This window comes from Callospermophilus lateralis, chromosome 7, assembly GCF_048772815.1.
Source record: "Callospermophilus lateralis isolate mCalLat2 chromosome 7, mCalLat2.hap1, whole genome shotgun sequence".
In the NCBI taxonomy this organism is placed as follows: domain Eukaryota; kingdom Metazoa; phylum Chordata; class Mammalia; order Rodentia; family Sciuridae; genus Callospermophilus; species Callospermophilus lateralis.
In genome coordinates, this window is record NC_135311.1 from 116,527,797 (window position 1) to 116,551,992 (window position 24,196).

Sequence of the window (24,196 nt, forward strand, 5' to 3'; positions counted from 1 at the left end):
ATTTGTCACAGGTCACATGGTGAGTCAACAGTGGACCTGGACCTTGGACTCAGATTTTTGGACTCCCAAGTGTGTGCTCTTTCCTCACCAGACCACACTGTCTTTCTGGTTCTAACAGTGAAATACTACAGGCATGATTTTTATCTAAGAAAATGGTGCATATTTTCACCTGATTCATTGAAACTGCTTGCCATAATCCTCTCCCAATTTTCAGAAGCCACCTTTTGTCCCACCTGATTTCATTTTTGCCTGTGTAGTGTTTGGTTCAAGGCATTGAAATGCTTCCCTCTTCCATGGGTTTGCTGTCCCCATATTGTGCATTCTACCAAAGCCAGCCTTGCAGAGTTCCATTGTAGGTCCCGTCCCCTTGTCATGATTTTTCTTTAATTTCAGACTCTGATGCCAGTGCAGACTGAAGATGATGGGAGCCGGATAGAGAAACCCATGGAAATCCCCAAAGAGCTCTGGATGATGGTGGATTACCTATACCGAAATGCTATCCAGCAGGTAGGGTGTGACTAAGCAGTCAGACCTGATTTGAAGTCAGACTGCCTTGAGGAAGACCATTAGATCCAAGAACTTCTTGCATGGAAATGCAAGAAACTTGTGAAGAGCTGTTTTTCCCCCAGGGAATGAGTGAGAGGTTTTGTGCCATGTTTCGCATCCTGGTGCAGTACGTGATTACACATAGTACTTGATTACCCCAGTGGAAGCAGCCTTGTACTGAACAATCTCCCAGCACAGCATGTTCCTTTCCTAGGTCTCTAGGGTCCTCCAGCAACAAAGCCATATGAAGGCCTTCTGGGATGTCTCATTTGTGGGAAATTTCACCAGCTTCTTGGAATGGGATGCGCTAAATTATTGAAAGTCCAGGCAGAGACAGAGGACCAAATGGAACCCCCATGAATCTGGAGGCCTGATTTCTAGACGAACTTGGGCAAGCTTCATGGGGTCAGTTGGTCAGTTTGACTGACCTGTCTATATAGGTTCCACAGAAACCTACACAAATTGTAATCCCACAGCATACTTTTTTTTTTTTTTTGGCAGTTCTGGAGACCAAAGCCAGGGCCTCATACATATTAAGCCAAAACTTTACCACTAAGCTACATCCCTAGTCCAGCAACATACATTCTTATGATGTTCTGTTTTCACCTCACATTTGAGTGTTGCAATATACCAAACACTGTTCTCAGTGTTTCGCTTCATTGCCTCATTGAATTCTTGTAATAGTTCTCAGATGAGGAGACAGATGCCCAGAAAGTGAATAAATTAGTTAAGGTCTCCAGGCTGATTAATAGGCAGGGTTAGGAATATGGCTGTAGAAGTTACATTTTTGAGTACTTTGCTAGTCTACCTTCTCGGGAGTACTTTTAAATGTAACTTTTGAGCAATACATTTAATACTGTTACCTTTATCACAGTTAAATAATGTTAAATCAGTTTATAAAACATGAAACTATTGGAAATAACCTTTATTGCCATAATCTTGTTGGTTCAGTGTTCTGAGGTACCTTTTTACTTTATCTATCTTACAGATGATATATTTTTTCAGTGTGTCCCCACTTCCCCCTTAATCCCTTCATAACAAGGCAGGAAACAGCTACTTTTAAGTTTTCTCTTACATTGGATCTTGTCTTGGATAGTGTGCCCTACCCATTTTATAATAGATGCCTAAAGACCTATTGCACAACCATGTCTGGGAAGATGAATTAGCCACATCAACCTAAATCACATTGTCAACCAGGATGATTCAGAGATCTCTTGACACTGCTCCTTTTTGTACTTTGATTTTCTGAGAAAGTAATTGTCCTGTGACTTTCTTCCTTCTTGCAGGAAGATCTATTTCAGCAGCCAGGCCTGAGATCAGAATTTGAACATATCAGGGACTGTCTGGATACTGGAATGATTGATAATCTCTGTATCCTTCAGATGTTCAGATCTGTGCATATATGTGTATGTGTGAAAATGAGTGAGAGCAGTGAGAAAAGGGTAAGGATATTTTTTAAGGTTTGTAGTCTGAATCTGGGTCCTCAACCATCATATTTTTCTTTCTCAAAAGTTTGCCTAGAAAAGTTTTACAACTTTAAGCAACCAATATAGCAGGAAATTAGGAAGGCCTGGCTCACTTGACAGTGTGGCCCCTTCCAGATGTCAGGCTGGCATCCTAGCTCTGAACAGAAAGCCTGATAAGGCAGTGCTAGCATGTACTTCTAGCATGTGCTGGCCCTGGGCCTTTTCCTAACCATGGGCAACATCATTACCTGTTCCTTAACGATGGGCCAAAAGCTGCTAGCAATCATTCTGTAGCTGAAGCCTTGCTGCTTTTCCTGGAGAGCCTGCCAGAGCCTGTCATCTGTTACAGTGCCTACCATAACTGCTTGGAGTGTTCTGGCAATTACACAGCAAGCAAACAGGTAAGGGGAAGCACTGAGCACCAGCATACACATGTTGCTAGCCCTAGGCAATGAGGCCTGATGAACAAAGTGGGCATAGTCGCTGAAGTCTTTGAAACTCAGTACCATGTCTTTCCTTCTCAAACCTGTTCTTCCTCTTGAGTCCTTTTTTTCTTTTAATAGCATCACCCTTAATTTCAGTGACTCAGACCCGAAACCTAAGTCATTTCTGACTCCTCCTTCTTCTCACCTCCCACATGCCTGGATCCATTGATCTATCACTCATCCTCTATCTTCCTTCCTCATTCTGCCTATCTGGGTTCAGTTCCCTGCATTCAGGCTCTCCCTCTGCTGATTTGTTTTGCATACTGTCATCCAAAGCATACAGTATTCTAAAGTTCTCCTTATGTTGATTAAAAAAAAAAAAAATCACAATTAGAGGGGGTGGGGTTGTAATTCACATGTGAGCCACTGGGTTTGCTCCTCGGCACCACATAAAAATAAATAAATAAAATAAAGGTATTCTGTCCATCTATAACTAAAAATATACATTAAAAAATCACACTTGGAATGTGGCATGTATACACAATGAAATGTTACTCAGCAATAAAAGAGAATAAAATCATGGCATTTGCAGGTAAATGGATGAGTTAGAGAAGATAATGCTAAGTGAAGTTAGCCAGTCCCCAAAAACCAAATGCCGAATGTTTTCTTTGATATAAGGAGGCTGATTCATAGTGGGATAGGGAGAGGGAGCATGGGGGGAATAGATGAATTCTAGATAGGGCAGATGGGTTGGAAGGGAAGGGAGGGGGTATGGGGTTAGAAATGATGTGTAATATGATGATCATTATTATCCAAAGTACATTAAAAAGACACAAATTGGTGTGAATATACTTTGTATACAACCAAGGATATGAAAAATTGTGCTCTATATGTGTAATAAGAATTGTAATGCATTCTGCTGTCATATATAAATTAAAAAAACATTAGCAGTATACAAAATAGAATTAAGACAAAAATCATTAAATGCCACATACCGATTAATTTTATAGTTTTAAAAATAATATTCTGTAATGAATATTTAACAATTTAAACCTTTATATACTAAATACTATAACATTGAAATAACAAAATCAGGGCTGGGGTTGTGGCTCAGTGGTAGAGTGCTTGCCTAGCACATGCAGGGCCCAGGGTTCAATCCTCAGCACCATAAAAATAATAAAGGTATTGTGTCCAACTACAACTAAAAAATAAGTATTAAAAAAAGAAATAACAAAATCAGTAGAAAAGTGTCATGATGTGAATATTTGTGTCCCCATCCAATTCTTATGTCGAAATCCTAACCATGGAGATAATGGTATTAGAAAACTGGGCTTTGGGGAAATGATTAAATCATATGGGCAGCAATATGATTGGAATTGGTGTCCTGACAAAAGAAAAGCACTGAGAGCTAACTAGTCCATCCCAAAATGTGAGAACACAGTGAGAAAGCACCATCTACGAGTCAGGAAACAGACCCTCACTCAACACTGAATCTGCCAGTATCTTGATTTTGGACTTCTCATAGAACTCTAGGGAATAAAGTCCTATTATTTGTAAGTTAAAAAAAAAAAAGTCATACTTGGTTCTCCACTGTCAATTATTTTCTTAAATATTCAAGACTTTCTATGATTTAGCTAAACGGTTCAGTTTACAACAGGTATTGACAGAATAATCTAGAAAACTGGCCAGTAACATAAGTTCTAGAGCATGACCCCACATCCACTGAATCAAAGTGTCTTTTGATATCTATTTTATACAAACTCCCCAGCTGAGTCTGATGTATAGATAGCTTTTCATTGAATTCTAGCCTGAACAACTGCTCCTGTTAAAATGGTTATGCTTCTTCCAAGATTGATACATCAAGTGTTCTCTCAGCTTACCTTCTGTTTTCCTTTTTTTTTTTTTTTTTTTTACATTTTTGTATATCCCACATTCCCTAGTCCTTACCTCTACAAATCCAATTTTGTCTTATATTCAGGACCCAACAAAATATCTTTTATTCCTTTTTATTCTCCCTGAGAGCATGAAGTTAGAAATCTTACCTCTAAATTCATGTAGAGTTTGACTTGTGCTCTTTTTTGGTACTTATGCCAAGTGGTAAGGGATTATTTTTCTGTGCATAGTCTTATGCACATTCATGGATCACATACTCAGTTCTTGGAGTACAGTCACCAACTTGACAAATAATTGAATGAACAAAATGACAAATTCGAACTCTTCCTCTTTCAGGTTATTTCTACTCTTCCCACATTCCACAAAAATGTATTCAACTACTTGATGGCGTTTTTGCAAGAATTGCTGAAAAATTCAGCAAAAAATCATTTGGATGAGAATATTCTAGGTAAGTGGCCAAATGTCTGTGGCATCTCTGCAAACTGAGGATTCACTGTGAAGAAAAGAGATTGAGAAAGTTCCAAAGTACATTACAGTAGAATTAAAATTTCAAGTTTTGTCCAAAGTTTATATTCAAATAATTTTTTTTTTAAGCAAAGACTGCTTTTGGGTACCCCTCCCCACTCCTAACAACACAAGAATTATAAAGTCCTTATTTTGCTAATCATTTATTTTCTGTGTTTTTTCATGCAGCTAGCATATTTGGCAGCTTACTGCTTCGAAACCCAGCTCAACACCAAAAGCCTGAAATAACAGAGAAAAAGAAGGCTCAAGAGTTTATTCACCAGTTCCTATGCAACCCACTCTGAGCCCTTCTGTCTCATCCCTTGTTTTACCCAGGGTAGCCAATTTCCAGCTCCACCTGTTGCAGCTCAAGAGACCCCTTAAAAACATTTGAGGTCATCTGGAAGCAAGAATGGCAGCTCCTGAGCCTAGACCTCCCCTCACCTGTGCCATCATTGATCAGCACACTCAGTGTTGAGCTGTGAAGACATGAGAGAAATTCACAATAATAAAACTGACGTTTGATGTTCAACTTAAGTTATTTAACACAAATAGATCTCTATTTTTTTTTTTATTTAAAAAAAATTTTGTACTTGTGCTCATTCAGCCTGCCTCCAGGGCACAGTCAATTCCTTCCCTGTAGCCTAGACTGAGCTCCTCATGATCAGATATTTGAACAAACTTTTGAAGTCCAAAAGACAATGAAATGGACATTAAGAATGTAGGTGGATGCTCCTGGATAAACAAGCTTTAGCCTCCTGAGATCCTTCGGTTGCCCAGTCTGAGGACATGTGAAAATACATATGGAACTTCTATCCCTTTCCTACTCGGATATAGTTCAATAATTCTGAGGCTGGCCACTCAGCTTCTGAGGGTAATACAGTGGCTTAAAAGTGCAAACACTGAAGAACTGAGTTTTCTGGTAAAACAGGTGGAATTTTCTAGGCCAGCAAGTCCTCCAAATTGTATATGAGCATAATCCCTCTCATATTTGTAATATATTTTAATGATAAACATATTTTTAAACAGTGGTGGTTGTGTTATGCTTTTCTGTCTTGATGGTGGCTGGACCCTTATGGCTTAAGCATTGAAACAGCTTATCAGGGGCTAAAGACATGTCTTGCAGTCTGGTGGATAACAGTCACTGCGCACATTTTTCAAGCAAGATAGTACAGCCATGGCCTGAACTCCTTGGCCCCTGATCTAGTGTCTAGGAGTTGTCCCACTCTGAATATCCTAGAGAAGTAGCTCATGGGAAAAACAGGCAGTGACTTCTGGGAAGATCTCATATCCAGATCTTATAGGCATTTAGAAAGTCAGGCGCATCACAGAAGCACTTGCAAAATCGCTTCTTGGGCACTGAAATGCTATAACTTCTTGGTAATTCTGTGAATTAGAGACAAGCCAGTAGGTGGCGTTGACTGGTCCAGGCACGAGAATCCCCTGAGGAGGAAAGTTGGGACTGCCAGCCTGGGCAGGAGTGGGAGCAAACAGGAAACTGGGCGTCTCGTGAAAGCTTGTGAGAAGGGAAGAAGGGGCAGCGTTCCCTCTGGCTGTTTCTGGAATACTCCCAGCTCTGTCCCTTGGGTCCGCTCCTCCTTTCTGGGACCCTCTGGCCCTGTTAACGAAGCTGGGTGATTAGAGGACGCTGGCGCCGTAGAGGAAGTCCAAGAACACCACAGCCTTGCAGGCTCGTCCCTTGAGGGCCCGAGTCCGGAATCTGGCGGCAAACTGGGGCTCCTGCAGTAGTGTCGCGAGCTGAGCTGAGGAAACTTGGGGTTCGCGGTTGGCATCGCCCTCTTCCCTTACGCCGGGAACGGCCGGCTTAAAGCCCCCAGCGCCTCCCGGCGCCGCACTAGCTCCAAGCTCGCGCGACGTTCTCTGCGCGCCGCCCCGCCTCCCGCCCGCCAATTGGATGCTCAGGCTGGGCCCTCGGGCCACTGAAGCCAAACTGCAGCGCCAGAGAGGGGCGGAGCCGCTATCCCCTCCTTCCTCCGGAAAGCGGAAGCGGAAGTGACGTTAGGGGAAGGTGGGGGCAATCATGGTGCCGCTGGGGAGGGGAGAAGCTGCTGCCGCCGCTGTTGCCGGGAGCCGCGGAGGTAAAAGACGAAACTGGACTCGGCTATGGCTGGGACTATTCGGGGGGCGGGGGACCTAGGCTTCCTCCTGAAGCAGTTCCCAGTAGAGACCCGTCCGCTCGCTGTAAGGACCCCACCCCTTCTCGGTTTCCATGGGGATGGGTATCCAGCCCCCCTTTCCTGTTTCCATGGAGACCCGGACCCTGCCCCTCTTCGTCCGGCTGGGAGCCCCCAGCTTGTCTTGGGGTTTTTCCGTGTAGTCCTGGACTGGGGGCTATCCCAGACAGCTTTCCTTTCTCAGCTTTCTCTCTAGGGTGCTCCGTTCGCACTCCTTTGGCTACCCTCAAAGCTGTGTGTCTTGTTTGTCCCGGACAGTTGGTTTCCGCTTTGCCGCCAAAGGTGCTGGGCAGTCCACTGGGTCCCTGGGAACTCTTATCTCTTCTCTCAGCTGAAGCGAAACGTGCATCTATGGGGTTGCGTAAGCTAGAGCAAGGGGTCGGGCCGGTTCCTCCCGGATTAGGTCCCTTGACCTGTCTCTGGTAACTACCTCTCCAGTCGCCTCACTACGTAAAGGCTCACTTTCTAACCCTCAGCAGAAGAGAACGATAAAGTGCAAAGTCGGACTGAAAACTAAGTGATGTACTGATTATTTTAAAATTCTCTGTTCTGCCTGCGGAACCCACATTTATAGAACCTGTGTGTTTGCCGGTGAAGGAAGAATCACTATTCCAGTCCATGAAAGCTTCAGATTTGATATTCTCACCAAGAGAGCGTGTCTTCCCAGGAGACACTGTCTTTTTAAGAGAGAATATCTTCTACATGTCTTTCATTCATTTAAATGGCATTTCTTGAACTCCAGGAAGTGTCATGTAATATGCTAAGTACATTCCCTCCCAGCAGAGAGCCCACTATACAAGCATATCTTCTGGTTCATACCTTATTGTATTGTGAGATAAATAATTAAAGTGATCTTCATTAGATGTGCCTTTTTGGGGTTTAGCCCTTCCATCCAGAAGCTGAAACACTTGTTCTAGGAAGGAGGGAAGGAATTCTCACTTGTTTCTCTACTATTTGTCAGGTATTGTGCTTTACATACATTATCTGTTTTATTTCTCATAATAACTTTGAGAGAACAGAAATTACTAGTTCCATCTTACACATAAGAAAAATGAGCACTGAAAAATTACGCAAGTAGTTAGGGCAAAGCTGGGATCTGTTGCTGAATAAATAGGTCCAAAGCCTTGCTCTTTCCACCATAGACTACATGAGGCCCTGAACTGCCTCAAGGTGTGATTTGGGGGATTTTGAGTGGGGAATTCCTTACTTTAAGATTTATAGCAACGCAGTCTTGAAGCAGCCACTGTTCTGTTTGCTTCTTTAGGTATTTTGAACAGTCTTCAAATTGCTTGACAAAAAAGCACACTTAGGAGGTCACATGAACCTGCTACTATTCCTTCAATTCTGAGGGGGGAAGACTATTGCTTTCCATAAAAAATGACTTGGCTGTCTTAAGTTAAAATTTTAGAACTTATTTCCAAGGAAGATGATTTTTCATTTGCTTTGATTTGCTCTTTAAATAAGAGGAAAAATGAGCCCTAAGGTTGCTGAGGATGGTAGAAGGAGGGTCTTGTGGTGTGACTCTAACTCTGGTTTTGTCTGTTGCAGAAAGCTCATTATCTTTCCATTTCTCACAATTGGGCTGAGTACGACTGAACCATGGGGGAACACAGTCCAGACGACAACATCATCTTCTTTGAGGCAGAGGAAGATGACCTGACCCCCGATGACAAGATGCTCAGGTTTGTGGATACCAACGGACTGGTGCCTTCCTCATCTGGAACTGTTTATGATAGGACCACTGTTCTTATTGAGCAGGACCCTGGCACTTTGGAAGATGAAGATGATGATGGACAGTGTGGAGAACACTTGCCTTTTTTAGTAGGGGGTGAAGAGGGCTTCCACCTAATAGATCAGGAAGCAATGTCCCAGGGTTACGTGCAACACATTATCTCACCAGATCAAATTCATTTGACTATAAACCCTGGTTCCACACCCATGCCAAGAAATATTGAAGGTGCAACCCTTACTCTACAGTCGGAATGTCCGGAAACAAAACGTAAAGAAGTAAGTAAAGCAGTGGGTGAGGGCCCATTTTGGCTTTGGGGCAACTCCTTACGCAACTCTTGTTGGCAGTTTTAACAGGGGAGTAAAGAGACCCTGGGCTTAGAGCCTGTAATGGTTTTGCCTTTCAATAGTATGCCTCATGTTTGTTCTGTCTGCTTCCTAGAACTTTTGGATTGTATAGCTACATTGAAATTTAGGAATACTAAATAATATTTCAAATTTTCTTTCCCAAATCATAAATAAAATAAAAATTTTATGAAATAAATCCATGTTTCACATGATAGAATAACTAAATTTGGCATATCTGATAGTGCGTTAACTAGATTTGTCTCATCTCTGGGTTGTTTATAAATGGTATGTTTTGGAGATGAGTATCTACTGGAATATGCTTTATTAACTTAGAGAATGTTTAATGAATAATAAAGGCTAGCTTAATTATATTAGAAATTCAGACAAGACAGCAAATGAGAGTAGGTTACCTAAACAAAGTTGTCATGTTTATACCTAGGTAATGTGAGGTAATGAATGTCAGGATGCTTTGAAAATTGTAAAGCATTTTTTTACAATTTGTACTAGTGGTGATGATAAGTGGAATAAAAGATATGGTTTAAAGGTACTAAGCTGGTCTCAGTGGCTCATGTCTATAATTCTGGCAACACTGGAGGCTTAGGCAAGAGGAATGCAAGTTCAAGTCTAGCCTCTGCAACTTAGCAAGAACCTATCTCAAACACAAATGGGGATAGCTCAGAGGTAAAGTGCCATGGGTTCAAGTCTCAGTGCCATTAAAAAAAAAAATGTATATATATATATATTTAAAAAAAACTAAACTTTATCCAGAAACTATTAATTTAATTGGTTGATTAAAATAAATAGATCACTGATAGTTGCAGTGCTGGGTGCTAAATGTAAGATGCTACCATGAAGAAATACAGTAAATTATTTAAGAAAATATTTTTTCTTTTTTTGCCATAATTAAGTTCTTGAAATTAAATGTGGCTTATACATATAGCTTATTCATGGTATTTGGCTTTTCCTTGTCTAGATTTAGAATCTCAGAGCTTGAAGCAACTTTAGAGAGACCATTTTGTCCTACCTCCTGCCCTATGCAGGAATCTCTGACATTGGTTCATTGGTTTGTGCTTCACACTTCCAGAATGACAAAAGCGCGGTCTTTCACAGCTCAGCCCAGTACATGTGCTGGCCACTTTGATTGTTAGAAAGCTTTTGCTTCTATAGAACCAAAATCTGCCTTCTTGCAGGTGCTGCAGACTAGTTCTAGGTCTGCCTTCCTGAATAATCTTCCTGTCTCAGGACAGCCAGTTAGATCATGAAAAGTTCATGGGTTTCTCTTCATCTCTTGTTCAGGCCAACCACTTCCATTTAGTTAATTATATCCTTCTTGCAGCATTTTCCCCCAGTTTGTCATTGGCCCTGTCACCTTTAATTGAATGAACTCCAGTTTTCCAAAGTCCTTTTAAAATTCAGAGTGTGAGTCAACTAGCATTGAATCCTCTATGGCTCTTATCTCTTAATCTGGACATTGTACTATGGTTACTATGTAGTCTATATTATTGGCAACAAAATCTTAACTGTTAGCTTGTACTTGGAAAGCTGTGAAATAGTGGTTCTCAACTGGGGCAGTTTTGCCACCTGGGATACATTTGGTAATATCTGGAGACATTTTTTATTCACACTAGGGAGGTACCCTGGAATCTAATGGATAGAGGCTAATGGTGCTGTTGAACATTTTATAGTGCATAGAACAGTTCCATACAATAAAGAAGTTCCTGGCCCAAAATGTTAACAGTGCTCAGATGGAGAAACCTTTGCTCTGTATCATTCTCTTGAGTGCAGATAGATATGGAGGCCTCCATATCAGCTATAAGAACAGCACCCTACAATGTTTGTTCTTACCGGTTTTAACCCAGTAGTTGAACTTCTAAGAGTTCATTTCAATTCAGCAAACAGTTATAAAGCAAGGTGCTGTTATGCTCTGTGGGGTTGCAGATGATTGTGATGATTTACAATATAGAAGTAGAAATATATTTATGACAGTCATTGCAAAATTAGGTATAATGTGGTAAATGTGAAGGAGAGGTGCAGATATTGCATTGGGAGCACAGAGAAGTTCACCTTTGGGATCAGGCAAGTTTTCTAGAAAAAAGGTGTCATTTAAGCTCTTCTTAAACAAGGTATACAATTAATGGGGAATGCAAGGAAAAGTCCTTTCAAGAGATGAGAATGGCATGAACAAATAAAAGGAGGTGGAAAATTCAGACCATTTCCAGGGAAAAGCCAGTTATCTGTGAGAACAAAGGTTAGTATATCTTTTTTTGTAAGAAGCTAAATAGTAAATATTCTAGGCTTTGCAGGCTATTTTGTCTCTGTGTAACTATTCAACTCTTCCATTGTAGCACAAAAGGACCCTTAGATAATACATAAGTGAATGAGCATGACTGTGTTTTGTTGTTGTTTTTGTTTTTTGTTTTGGTACTTGGGATTGAACCCAGAGTTGCTGTACCATTGAGTTACATCCCCAGCCCTTTTTATTTTTTATTTTGAGACAGGGTCTTGCCAAGTCATTGAGGGTGGCCTCCAACTTGTGATCCTCCTGCCTCATCCTTCCAGGTTGCTGGTATTATAGGTGTGCACTACTGCACCCAGCTTGACTGTGTTCTGATAAAACTTTACAAAAACAGGCAAATGGGCTGGATTTGGCACACTGGCTGTGGAAGATAGGGAATAGAGAAGATAAGGATGGAAAGATAAAATCCAAACCTGGAAGGCAGTGGTAGCATGCCAAAGGTTTGTACTGTATTCTGAAAATATTGGAAAACCCCTGGAGGTATGTGAGCCAGGAAGTGATGTGGTTAGAGTAGCATTTTAGAAAGAGTGTTCTGATGAGGCATACTTAGTGTCCAGTTAGGAGGCGCTTGTAGCATAGGTTTGGGGTTTTATTTAATTCTGATGAGGGAAAAAAATTAATAGTGATTTTAAAGAGAGATGAGCGAACTTGGTATGGTATTGGAGTTTGAATAATGAGCCATGAGTTGGCTGTGATTCAAAGGCTTTGATCGTGTTGATTAAAAAGATTCAGCCATTTTTTTGAGTGTGTTGAATTTCCTCTGTATCTTAGTAGAGCTGATTGATGGATCTGGAGAAGAGTGGTGTCAAGTTCACTGTGGTAGATACTCTAACCAAGGTATATTCATATTCATACTCAGATTGTGTGATTGCTGAAGAGAAAGTGGCTGACTCTGCTCTCCACCCTCTACCCCGCTCCCCTATAAATGGTGATTCCATTAATGGGAATCAAGATAAGAAGAAGAAAAGGTTTAGTGGGGAAATTGATGAGTTCAGTTGGAGTGATGTAGTCCTTGGAGATGACTAATAAGAGTAAGTTAAAAGCCCATTGAAAATGTGGGTTCAAAGTAAGGAGTTGGTGTGGAATTAGTTCAAACTGTGGACAGTTTATTCAAGGGAGAAGTAAGAGTTGGTCTGAGAATTTAAAGATTGGAAAGAGAAAGAGGAACCAGAGAACATTGCTGTAGTCTGATATGGTGCAATGCAGTGTATGGAAGCTGAGGGAAGAGAGGGGTCAAGAAAGGTGAGTATTCCTATGTGATCTTCTCAGAGGGATTGAGGAAACAAGGCCCTGTTTTGCCAGTTGTGTTAGTCATTCATGTCATAAGAATGTTTTCAGTAGAGCACTGAGCTGAAGCCAGAGTTTGAGTGATGAAGAAAGTAAGTGGGTGATGAAGAAACAGGAGGCAGGAAGTAAGTATCAAGATTTTTTTTTTTTTTTAAGTTTGATAGTTGACAGAAGTATGGTGAGGCAATAGTAGCTCAGGGGAACTGAGCCTTTTTTTTTTTTTTTTTTTTTAACCATAGTAAGTTTGAGCCTGATTTAGGACTTAACTTTTGGCCATCCTCAGTTAATAATTACTATATGAGAATATTTCATGAGTAAATGTTTGGGAAACATTAAATTAAACCAAGACAGAAATCTATTACAGTATTTTTCAGAACCTTTGATGTGCTTTTAAAGAAAGAAAATGTAGAATTTTCCAACTGTTATAAACTTGGGAAGCCATTTTTCAGGTCTTGTTTTCAGGGTTCAGCGGAGAACATTTTGAGAAATGCTGACTTAGGCAAAAGAGAAGATGATAGGGAGGGAATGATAAAGCAGTGATCATTAGCTGTCATTTTCTCACTCTGTACTATTTTCAGATTTTGTTTATTCCATTTGCAAACCTGGTTTGTCATTTGTGTCTTCAGGTCATTGATAATCATGTTGAACAGGACAGGGTCAAGGATATCATCGTGAGTACTTTGTTTAGTTTACTGTGGATTCAGTTCGATCAATGTGGAAAAATAGGTAGATGTGGGATTGAATGGGGATTGAGGAAGAAGCATCAATGGCTTTAGTTTTGGAAAATCTTACTTAATGACCAGACATTCAAAACATTTGCCTTTTTGAAGTGCCATCTTACCTTAGCTTATGATTTGACAGTGATTTTATTTTTGACATTAGAATCTATTTAATTGACTTGAAGAGGCCTGGTTTTATGATTTTTTTTTTTTTTTTTTTTTTTTTTTTTGGTGGTACTAGGGATTGAACCCAAAGAGCTTTACCACTGAGCCACATCCCTAGTCCTTTTTATTTTTTGAGACAGGGTCTTTCTAACTTGTCTAGGCTAGCCTCAAACTTTCGATCCTCCTACCTTAGCCTTGCAAGTCACTTGGGATTACACTGTGCCAGGCTTGTTTCTGATTTATTTGGTAACAGCGTCATGATATCTTAGCCACTCCTGCTTCCCCACCTTTTTATTAAACTTGTTTTTTTCCTGCATGTCCATGCCACAGAGGTATTGTTCTTGAGAAAACAAATCATTTGAGTTGGGTGTGGTGGTGCATGCCTATAACCCTATCAAGTCGAGAGGCTGAGGCAGGAGGATAGCAAGTTTGAGGCCAGTTTGGGCGACTTAGTGAGATCCTGTCTCAAAATAAAAAGGGCTGGAGGTTTACCTCAGTGATAAAGTGTATATATGTCAGTGTGAAGTGCTCTGGGTTCAATCTCCAATACTGCAAATAATAATAATTTGATAACTAGTTAGTCTGGTTGGCTTCCTAAGCAGCTTATTTTCTTAGTCAGATTTTAGCCTGATTTTCCTTTTTACCCTTGATTGTTCCATTGTTTCCTGTAGGGTATAGTTGGCTTACCTATTGCTTCATTTATTTTCCCCCTTATGCTTGTCTTGTTCAAAAATAAAACAAACAGCCATATTGGGTGGTACATGTCTGTAATCCCAGTGACTCAGAAAGCCGAGGCAGGAGGATCACAAATTTGAGACCTTGTCTCAAACTAAAAAATAAAAAGGACTGGGGATGTAACTCAGTGGTAAAGAACTTCAGTCTTCAATCCCCAGTACAAAAAATAAATAAAATAAGCCATCCAGAACCTTGCCACAGGTACCATCTTTTTCTACCACAGGACCCTTGGTCATTCTAACTCTTGATTTCACATTTCAGATTCCCATACTTGCAGTTTTACTACTGAGTCCCTGTTCATTTGGTAGCTTTGAGAAATTTCAGTAAAGATATTGTCATTCTGCTCAGATATATTTTTAAGATTTTTTCCTTAAAGGCTTTTCTACTTCAGAGGGTTTTTGTTATTGTTGTTTTCTTTATTTTGTTTCTTTTGTAGTACTCTCTCTCTCACTTTTTTAATGTTTTATTTTGAGACAGGCTCCCTCTAAGTTGCCCAGAGTGGCCTTGAATTTGTGATTTTCCTGCCTCAGCCTCTGGGGTTGCTGGGATTACAGGCAGATGCCACTGCACTGACCCTCTACTTCGATTTCTAAGCAGCTGTTCATTTAGTTGTTTTATGCAGTCCATGTTTTCCCAAACTCTGTTATTTGTGCCCTGCCAGGACTGTCTGAGTATCTTTTCACTTATCTCTGTCTAAACCACATTAGTGAATATAATGTGTCATCTATGGCTAACTGATCTTCCTGCTCTTCTGCTGAATAGTTGGTAAATAAATGTAAAGAAACCCAGGAATCACATATCAAATATTTTCTTCATAATGAATCAAAGTATTGCAGTGCATCGATTGGGAAAGAATATCCTTTTCTGCCAAAAAGCAGTTACAGTGGTGCCTGTGATGTTATATTGCTTCTAGACACACAAGAAATGAAATAAGTGGTCAGTGATTTTCCAAAACAAGATTTATTCTCTTCTTCCTCTATCTCTTGTCCTCTTCCTTTTTTCTCTTTGTGTGTGTGTGTTGGGGGGGGGGGGAGGCGCTGGGAGTCAAATCCAGGTCCAGGGTTTCAGGTTTTTTTTTTTGCATTTGGTGGACAAGCACTCTACCACTGAGCTGTTTCCCCAGATTTTTTTTCTTTTTTTCTCTTTCTTTTGATACTAAGGATGGAATCCTGGGGTGCTTAACCACATAGCCACATCCCCAGCCCTTTTTATTTTTTATTTTGAGACAAGGTCTTGCTGAGTTACCTAGGGCCTCTCTAAGTTGCTGAGGCTGCTTTGAACTTGCCATCCTGTGCCTCAGACTCCCAAGTCACTGGGATTACAGGTGTGCACCAACCATTTCCCATATTTCTTTTTTAAGCCTGAAAATTTTTTTAGTCATAAGAGTAAGGAAGAAAATTTGGCTCCAGTGTCATTTTTTTCAAAACATGTCCTTTGTGTTGGGAGACCTAATTCTAATCTTATCCCTCAATATAAATCCCTTAGGCTGTGGAGTGATGTACTCAGACAAACCATGTTCCTGACTCTCTGGGAGGGGGAACCACCTACCTTCCATTCTTCTCATACTGTAATTACATTTCTTCAAGGGTCCCCTTCTGAACACCCACAGAATTGTCATTCAGAACTAGCTCAGAGATTGTCTCTCCTTGAAAGTCTAGTGTTTAGGATCCATTCATTTCCCACTGCAAACTTTAACGTATCTACCTTTGTCAAGTATCAGGAAGCACAAAGAAATAGTCCTTACCCTCAGAGGCTTGGAAGCTGTAGATGTGTGAGGTTCTGTATGAATCCAGAGAGGAATGTGTTTTCTGTTTACCACCATATAATACCCCTTTTTCCATATGCCCCCTAAGGTGCCTACTTGTGTTATGTACCTCTCCTTTGTAATCAGCATTTCCCTCACTGAGATCTACTGGCCTGGGAAATGGATGAGATTGGCATTATGTACACACTGGTTTTCAAACTTGATGCTGTAGGAATTATAGGTCTCAGATTTGCATTTTACATAAGTATTGCTAAATTTTTGCTGTTGGAGAAAGTGCTTGAATTTTAGCTTACCCACCCATCCCTTATTTATTTCCTTACTTATTTATTTAATAAATTTGTTTAGTTGTAGTTGAACGCAATATCTTTATCTTTTATTTATTTATTTATTTTTATGTGGTGCTGAGGATTGAATCCAGCGCATCGCACGCTAGGCGAGCGCTCTACTGCTGAGCCACAACCCCAGCCCCCTTATTTAAATCAAGCTTATTTTAAAATTGTTTTTTCTGTGATGGTATAGTTTGAACCTGGATTCCATCTTTGTTCTGCTATATACTAGCCATGTGGCTTTGGTCAAACTGCTCTGTTTCCTCTTTTGTAAAATTGAAATAAAAATATCCCATTGCATTCTGTGAAGATTAAATTAGATTTATGCCTATAAAATATACAACAATATATGCATAAAACATTGAACATAATGCCTCCTGCTTTGTGGTTGTTCATTGAATGTTCATTTGCTTTTTCTTTCTCACAGACCCCTATGATTCTGAGAGGAGGTATAGAGGTAATCTCAATTTAAGAAGAGGTAAAAATGTTAAGACAGTCTTTGTTAGGTACTCTATGGGGAAGCATTCTCCCTTAAACAAGGTTATAAATGTTGACTGGGTTCCAGGATACCCACAAAAGTTTTGGTGGCAGCCGGGCATGGTGGCACATACCTGTAATCTCAGTGACTCAGGAGGCTGAGGCAGGAGGATCACAAGTTCAAAGCCAGCCTCAGCAACTTAGTGAGGACCCTATCTCAAAATAAAAAATAAAAAGGGCTAGGGATGTGGCTCAGTGGTTGAGTACCCCTGGGTTCAATCCCAAAACAAAACAAAAAGTAGTAGTAGTCTTAGTAGTCTAATTAACTATCATCACCTTTTTTTTTTTGGTACTGAGTATTGAACCCAAGGGGTACTCAACCACTGAGCCACATCCCCAGCCCTTCTTATTTTTTTATTTAGAGACAGGATTGCCCTAAATTGCTTAGGGCCTTGCTAAGTGGCTGAGGCAGGCTTTGAACTTTCAATTCTTCTTCCTCAGCCTCCCAAGCTGCCAAGATTACAGGTATGTGCCACTGTGCCTGGCTGAACTACTACTTTCGTAGTACCAGGCCCCTGAAGGTTACTTCCATGATGGGCATTGGTGTGCCTTTTTTTTTTTTTTTTTTTTTTTGGTATTGAGAATTGAACCAGGAGTGCTTAACCACTGAACCATATCCCCAGCCATTTTTTAGATTTTATTTAGAGACAGGGTCTCACTGAGTTGCTTAGGGACTTGCTAAGTTGTTGAGGCTGGCTTTGAACTTGGGATCCTCCTGCCTCTACCTCATAAGCCACTGGGATTGCAGGCGTGTGCCACTATGCCGGCTTCACATTGGGGCTCTTAACAGCTGAAGAATGATGTATTGGCAGTGGAGAGGCTGAGAGAGCTAGAATCTATTGAGCACCTGCTGTATACCAGTCAGTGCTTGAGGAGTTTCCATATAGTTTTGTATTTCACTTTCATATCATATTTATAAAATAGATACTCTTAGTTCCCATTTTACAGATGAAAAATTGAGGCTTAGAAACACCCAACTGTCAGGTGAGGCCTTCACGATGCCAGCGTCTATGCTTTCTACCATAACTCACCACTTTTTGCAAAGATAGGAGAATTAGCCATTGAGTTCTGTTGGCTGTGAACAGGGCTGAGAAAAGAAAGGGCAGCAGGATGTCATTAGTTCTGTTAAGAGTAAGGGGTGAGATTTGGAACAGCTCTGGTGGATGGTGAATGAATGAATTCAGCTGTGATGGTGGGTGATGGGAAGACTACTGAAGAAACAGGGTCAGTTCAGAGCTCTTATGTTCCTGATTCAAGCATTTTAGTTGTTCATTATGGAGTAGAAGAAATGAGATCAGTGCCAGCATGGGAAACAGTTTTGGTGTCAGGGAAAGGAAGGGAGGTCACTAGTGATGGGGAGGAAAGAGCAGTTCCTGTCACTATAACAGACCAGTCATTTACTTGGAGCATTCATCTGCTCAGTGCTAAGAATCAGGGACTCCCTTTCCTTATTGAGTAGGGGCTGCAAATGTATGTAAAATATAGTTTTCAGTCTCGCTTCTTGTCTTCCAGCCTCACTTTTTTCCTTCCTTCTAGCAGAAACCCTGCCTTTTTTTTCCCCTCTTTTTTTTTTTTTTTTTTTTGAAGCTTTTATTTCCTGGAGTTGCAGTGTTTTTTCATTTATTTCATTCACTTTTCCATCTCTGATTCTGTTGACTTAACAAGACAGTCATCTTTGTTAAATATTTCTCGATATTAGAGCTGCTCAGAACACTTAGTAAATCAAATATCAGATCTCTGAACACTCACACTTTCTGCTTATTAGTAGCATTAGACTCCATCCTTATCAGCACTACCCTGGCTTCTGAGCTTGTTAGCATAGTAATTGGCCACTGTTGGAGGCCACATGGGAAAATTAAAGTTATGCTTAGAATCTTAAGCTCTCTTCAAGAAACAAATTTTCTTTATATTCAGTGGTGTCTTCAGTGACGTTATGTTCATATTATCTTTCATTTTGATAAGCAAACTACTTTTGTGTCACCCCCTCTCTGAAGCCTTTAAATTCAGCTTGGGTATCAACTCCATCAAAAGGCCTTTCTTAGCTATCCCAAGTCTAAGTGACATTTCTTCTGTATATTCCTCTAGTGTGCTGAACATCATTATCAGTTCAGCTTCTCAGACCATATTGTTTTTAAGTTTATCTGTTTGATTTTCCTATTCATTTTTAGCTCCTTGAGAGCAAGAGCTATTTTGTTTTATTCCTAGCACCAAGCACAATATAATTCCCAGAGCATAATTTTTTAAATACATGAATGCTAAACTTTAACCGTAGAAAGTACCAGATATTTCTATGTAATCATGAAAACTTGCATTTATGTTTTTTTGTGACTTCCTGGTGTTCCCCAGTTTGAGGAGGCTTAAGTTTCTTTTTTTGTAAAATTTGGTGCTATTTTAAAATAATTCTGAAAGACACAGAATAGTGACTTTGATTTACTGTCTCTTTCTGATGAACTGGGAGGTTATTACTTATTCAGGTTATTAGCAGGGAGCAGGCATTAGTTTTGACAGTGAACTGTCTACTGCACCTTAAAAAATATTTTCCCTAATCTGTATTTTCCCCTAAATTTCTATTCTCAATCTCTCTCTTCTCAGCCATGTTTTCTTGAAAGTTGAGTTTATACTTACTGCCTAATTTTGGCTTCTTCTCTTACCTCTCCAGTGAAACTAGTGTGCTGGGGTAGGTATGACTTTGAGTCAGCTAAAACTGAGAAATACTTTACCAATTATCTCTGCCACATTTGATTTATTAACCACCCTCCTTGAAACTCATGTAGTCCTTCACTACTTTCTTTTGTTTATTTGAAAAATAAAAATGGAAGTCAGGCGTGGTGGTGCATAGCTATACTCCCAGCTACTCTGGAGGCTGAGGCAGGAAGTTGCTAATTCCATGCCAGCCTTAGCAATTTAGGAGACCCTATCTCAAAATAAAAATAAAAAATGGGCTGAAGATGTAGCTCAGTGATAGAATGTTTGACTAGCATGTGTAAAGCCCTGGGTTCAGTCCTCAGTACTGCAAAAAATAAAATAACAACAACAAATGAAGTGCCACTTCTCCACAAGGTTAGTCTCTGGGATTTTGTAGTTAGTGAACAAGTTAAACATGGTCCCTGCCCTCATGGAACTTTCAGCCCATTTGAGAAGTAGCCATTCATTTATTTAATTCAATAAATATTTACTTAATGCATGCTGTTTTCTAGATAAAGATAATGATGTTTTTCCTAGTTAAAGATAATGATGTAAATGATTTAGTTATTTAATTATTTCATCTTCATCTTGTGCTTTAAAGAAATAGAATTATCACTCATCATCCATTGGAGATTGGTTCTAGAAACACTTCCCCTTTCCCCATCCATGGATGCCCAAGTTCCTTATATTAAAGAGTGTAGTATTTGTATCTAACTTTGCACATTCTTCCATATAGTTTAAATCACCTTTAGATAACTTATGTATCTAATAAAATGTAAGTGCTGGGCTAAGGTTGTAGCTCAGTGGTAGAGCTCTTGCCTAGTACTTGTGAGGCTCTGGGCTCTATCCTCAGCATCACATAAAAACAAATAAACTAGGTGTAGTGTTATCCCAGCAGCTCAGGAAGCTGAGAGAGGAGGATCATGACTTTAAAGCCAATCTCAGCAACGGTGAGGCACTAAGCAACTCCTGAGACCCTTTCTCTAAATAAAATACAAAAAAGGGCTGGGGATGTGGCTTAGTGGCCTCTGAGTTCAATCCCTGGTACTAAATAAATAAATAAAGCTATTAACAAATGTAAGTACTATATAAATAGTTGTTATATTATTTAGGGATTGATGAGGAAGAAAAAATCTGTACATGTTCAGTGCAGACATAGGTCGGGTTTTTTTGAGCATATTTTCAATCTGTGGTTGGCTGAATTCAGGAATGAAGAACCCATAGATGCAGATTACTGGCTGCAGGAAGCTATGAGAACCTATAACAAGGATACCTGTTATAGTTTGAGGTGAAAATAAGGTCCAGTCAGGGAAATGGTCCCTTGAGGAAGGAACACTCAGTAGAAGGAACACTCAGATGGGAACAGGGCAGAGACAAAGGGTAGTTAATTATTTATTGCAATTCCTTTGAAAGAGTTAGCACTGTAGGAGCATCTTCAGAGTGAAATTCTGCTCTTATCTACCATGATTATTATAAGCTTTATGTTTGAGACATACAGACTCCTTTATTGCAGCATCCACTGTCCCAATTTTCTTTACTGGTCAGTGATTATTTTGAAATCTTTCAGCACCAAAGAGGTTTTTAGTCTTAATGAGACATCAGAATATATGCGTGAGTAGATGATTAACAATATAGGCTAAGTGTCAAATGAGTGGTATAGTTAATTTATTATTGGCGTTTAGAGAAAGGCCCTGTCCTGTAGACAAAGAGTGATTATATAGAGAACCTTGGAGATAGTGAGGCTTGAATTAAAGGAATAAAGAGACTCCAAAAAGCAAAGAAAGGAACTGGGCATTTCCAGCAGAGAGCAGGGAAAGAGTAAAGGCAAAGAGGTGGGTATTCTGAGTTGCATTTGGGGAACCAGTGTGCTGTTGCCTGCCGGCTTAGACAGCCTTGTGTTTGGCTGGTTATGAAGTAATATGATAGAACATGGAAGAGACCCAGAGAATATCCTTGAGTATCAGGCTAAGGAACTGAGATTTTATCGTTTGGATAGAGATGGCATGTGTAGAACACTGTTTTAGAATTATTCTGGGCTGGGGATGTGGCTCAAGCGGTGGCGCACTCGCCTGGCATGCATGTGGCCCGGGTTCAATCCTCAGCACCACATACAAACAAAGATGTTGTGTCCACCGAAAACTAAAAAATAAATATTAAAAAATTCAAAAAAAAAAAAAAAAGAAAGTAGAATTATTCTGGCATTGACCTCAAAATTAGGTTCTTTTGAACTGACTAGGGGAAGGTGGGTGTGGTGGTGCTTGGCTGTAATCCCTGCAGCTCAGGAGGCTGAAGCAGAAGGATCACAAGTTCAAGGCCAGCCTGGGCAATTTGGCAAGACTGTGTCTCAAATAGTAAAAAATGGCTAAGGGTGTAGCTCAGTGATAGAATGTCCCACAAACTAGGCACTGAGTGATTGAATAATTCAGTTTCTTGGAGCATCTCCTTTGTGGCAGTAGAAAAGGTACTAGGTAAGAGAGCACTTGCCTAAGAAAGCTGAAGATTTGTGCACCTTGGGAGTTGGATAGAGAAATGTGAAGTGGACAGGAGAATCTGGAGGCGTCAGGGCCCCTCTCTTTCTCCACCCCTGCAGGTATTAGGGATTAGCAAACTGTGGCTCACAGACCAAATCCATCCACTCGCTTGATATTATATAGCTTTGGAGCTAAGGTAGTTTTTTATATTTTTTAATGATTTTTTTAAATCCAAAGAATAATATTTTATTACACATGAAAATTATATGAAATTAATTCAGTGTCCTTAATAGTCTTTTGAACAGCTTTGCTGGTTCATTTACTTTTTGGGGGGGATATTAGAGATTGAATTCATGGGCACTCAGCCACTGAGCCATATCCTCATCCTTATTTTGTATTTTATTTAAAGACAGGGTCTCACTGAGTTTCTTGGAGCCTTGCTGTTGCTGAGGCTGGCTTTGAACTAGTGATCCTCCTGTGTCAGCCTCCCGAGCCTCTGGGATTACAAGTGTACACTAGAATACCTAGCTTTGGTTCATTTATTTATGTCTATGGCTGCTTTAATCTGTGATGGCAGACTTGAATTCTAGTGACTGAAACCGTAAAGCCCACAGAGCATAGATTTGTACTCTTTGGTTTTTTATAGAAAACCATCCACCCTTGGGTTGGGGTCGTGGCTCAGTGGTAGAGGCCCTGGGTTCAATCCTCAGCACCACATAAAAATAAATAAATAAAATAAAGATATTGTGTCCAACTACAACTAAAAAAATAAATATTGAAGAAAAAAAGAAAAGAAAAGAAAACCATCTACCCTTGACTCCACTCTATCCTTTTCTTAATTCTCTTTCCTGAAACTGAATGGCCTCTCTACCCAGGCTTTTTTCCTTTTCTTTTTCTTTTTTTGTAGTTGGGGATAAAATTTAGGGCTTGTACATACTAGACCACCACTGAGCTATAGCTCCCAGCCCCACCCAGGCTTGGTCTCTTTATTCTTTTTTCTTGGTACTAGAGATTGGACCCAGGGCATTTTACCACTGAGGTACATCCCCAGCTCTTTTTTATTTTTTTATTTTGAGACCGACTTTGCCAAAACTGAAGCTGGACTTGTTCCTCCTGCCTCAGCCTCTGAAATTAGTGGGGTTACTATTTAAAAGCCCCAACCAGGTTTTTAAATAGTATCTTTCTCTTCTTTGTGTCCCTTCCTGGATCCTCAACTTTTCTTTCTTCCAGGACTTTTCTCCCTCCAAATCTGCTCAAGAACTAGCCTACTAAGAAGGAAAAAAAGCCATCAATTCAGAAGTTCTCCTGTGTGTCTACCATGATCCCTAATCTCTCCCTTCACTTCTCCTTTTATTTATTTACCTTAATCCAGTTTTCTGTTTCCAGCAACGCGCAGACTAGTCTTGCTGAGGCATTAGTGAATTCCTGGCTGCTGATCCCGTTGTTTTCCCAGTCCTTATCTTCCTTGTTTTCTCTGACATTTGATATGTTGATCATTCCCTTTTCCTTGAGACCCTTTTTTTGTGGTTTCTGTGACATTCTTCTTTGCTTCTTTGCCTACCTCTCCAGCTCGTTCTTCTTCTTACCTGTCAAGGACTTCTCATCTTTTACTAGTACATTAAGTGTGGTAGCTTTTTTCAGGGCCTGTTCTATGAAATCTTATTATGTGCCAGTCACTATGTTAAAATGCTTTACATAAATGATTTTTAATCCTTATAGCAATCCTAAAAAGACAAAATAAGAAAGTTGAGGCATAGTGAGATTAATGTTCCTAAGATTACACAATAAATTGCAGAGCTGGAACTTGAATTTGAGCCTACTGTATGTAGTATACAGGTAACTCTTAGACTAAAGGTTCCTGCCATAGACTTTCTTTAGCTTCCAGTCTATGAAAAAGTCCAACTGTGTACTTTATGCCCAACGTTTCTACTTGGGCCCTTCATCATCTCTGGCCTACCCAACTCCACTCTGGTAACCTGACCACTTACCTAATTATCCAGGCTGTAATCTTGGGGTTGGTCTTTGCTTTGTCTCTTCACCTCTCCCACTTGTCAGCACCCATTTGTTGTTACAACTGGTCATTCCAGCTCTTTTAATTTCTCTGA

The 24,196-nt window shown here is 40.1% G+C and overlaps 2 protein-coding genes across 9 annotated transcripts in view; both read left to right on the top strand.

The window, feature by feature from the left end:
- The window catches only part of Inpp5b (inositol polyphosphate-5-phosphatase B), a 54,559-nt gene extending 48,702 nt beyond the window's left edge, over positions 1-5,857 (top strand). For all 8 annotated transcript variants that reach the window (XM_077109934.1, XM_076860717.2, XM_076860718.2 and 5 more), the window contains 5 exons: positions 394-507; positions 1,833-1,917; positions 2,286-2,413; positions 4,667-4,778; positions 5,024-5,857. In XM_077109934.1, coding sequence (XP_076966049.1) covers positions 394-507; positions 1,833-1,917; positions 2,286-2,413; positions 4,667-4,778; positions 5,024-5,139 — 555 coding nt within the window. In that variant the 3' untranslated portion in view covers positions 5,140-5,857. The remainder of the gene's footprint in view (positions 1-393; positions 508-1,832; positions 1,918-2,285; positions 2,414-4,666; positions 4,779-5,023) is intronic.
- A 1,005-nt stretch (positions 5,858-6,862) lies between these two features.
- Mtf1 (metal regulatory transcription factor 1) overlaps positions 6,863-24,196 on the top strand; it is a 45,134-nt gene continuing 27,800 nt past the window's right edge. Inside the window, exons 1-2 of the mRNA XM_076860721.2 lie at positions 6,863-6,933; positions 8,578-9,036. Coding sequence (XP_076716836.2) covers positions 8,629-9,036 — 408 coding nt within the window. The 5' untranslated portion in view covers positions 6,863-6,933; positions 8,578-8,628. The remainder of the gene's footprint in view (positions 6,934-8,577; positions 9,037-24,196) is intronic.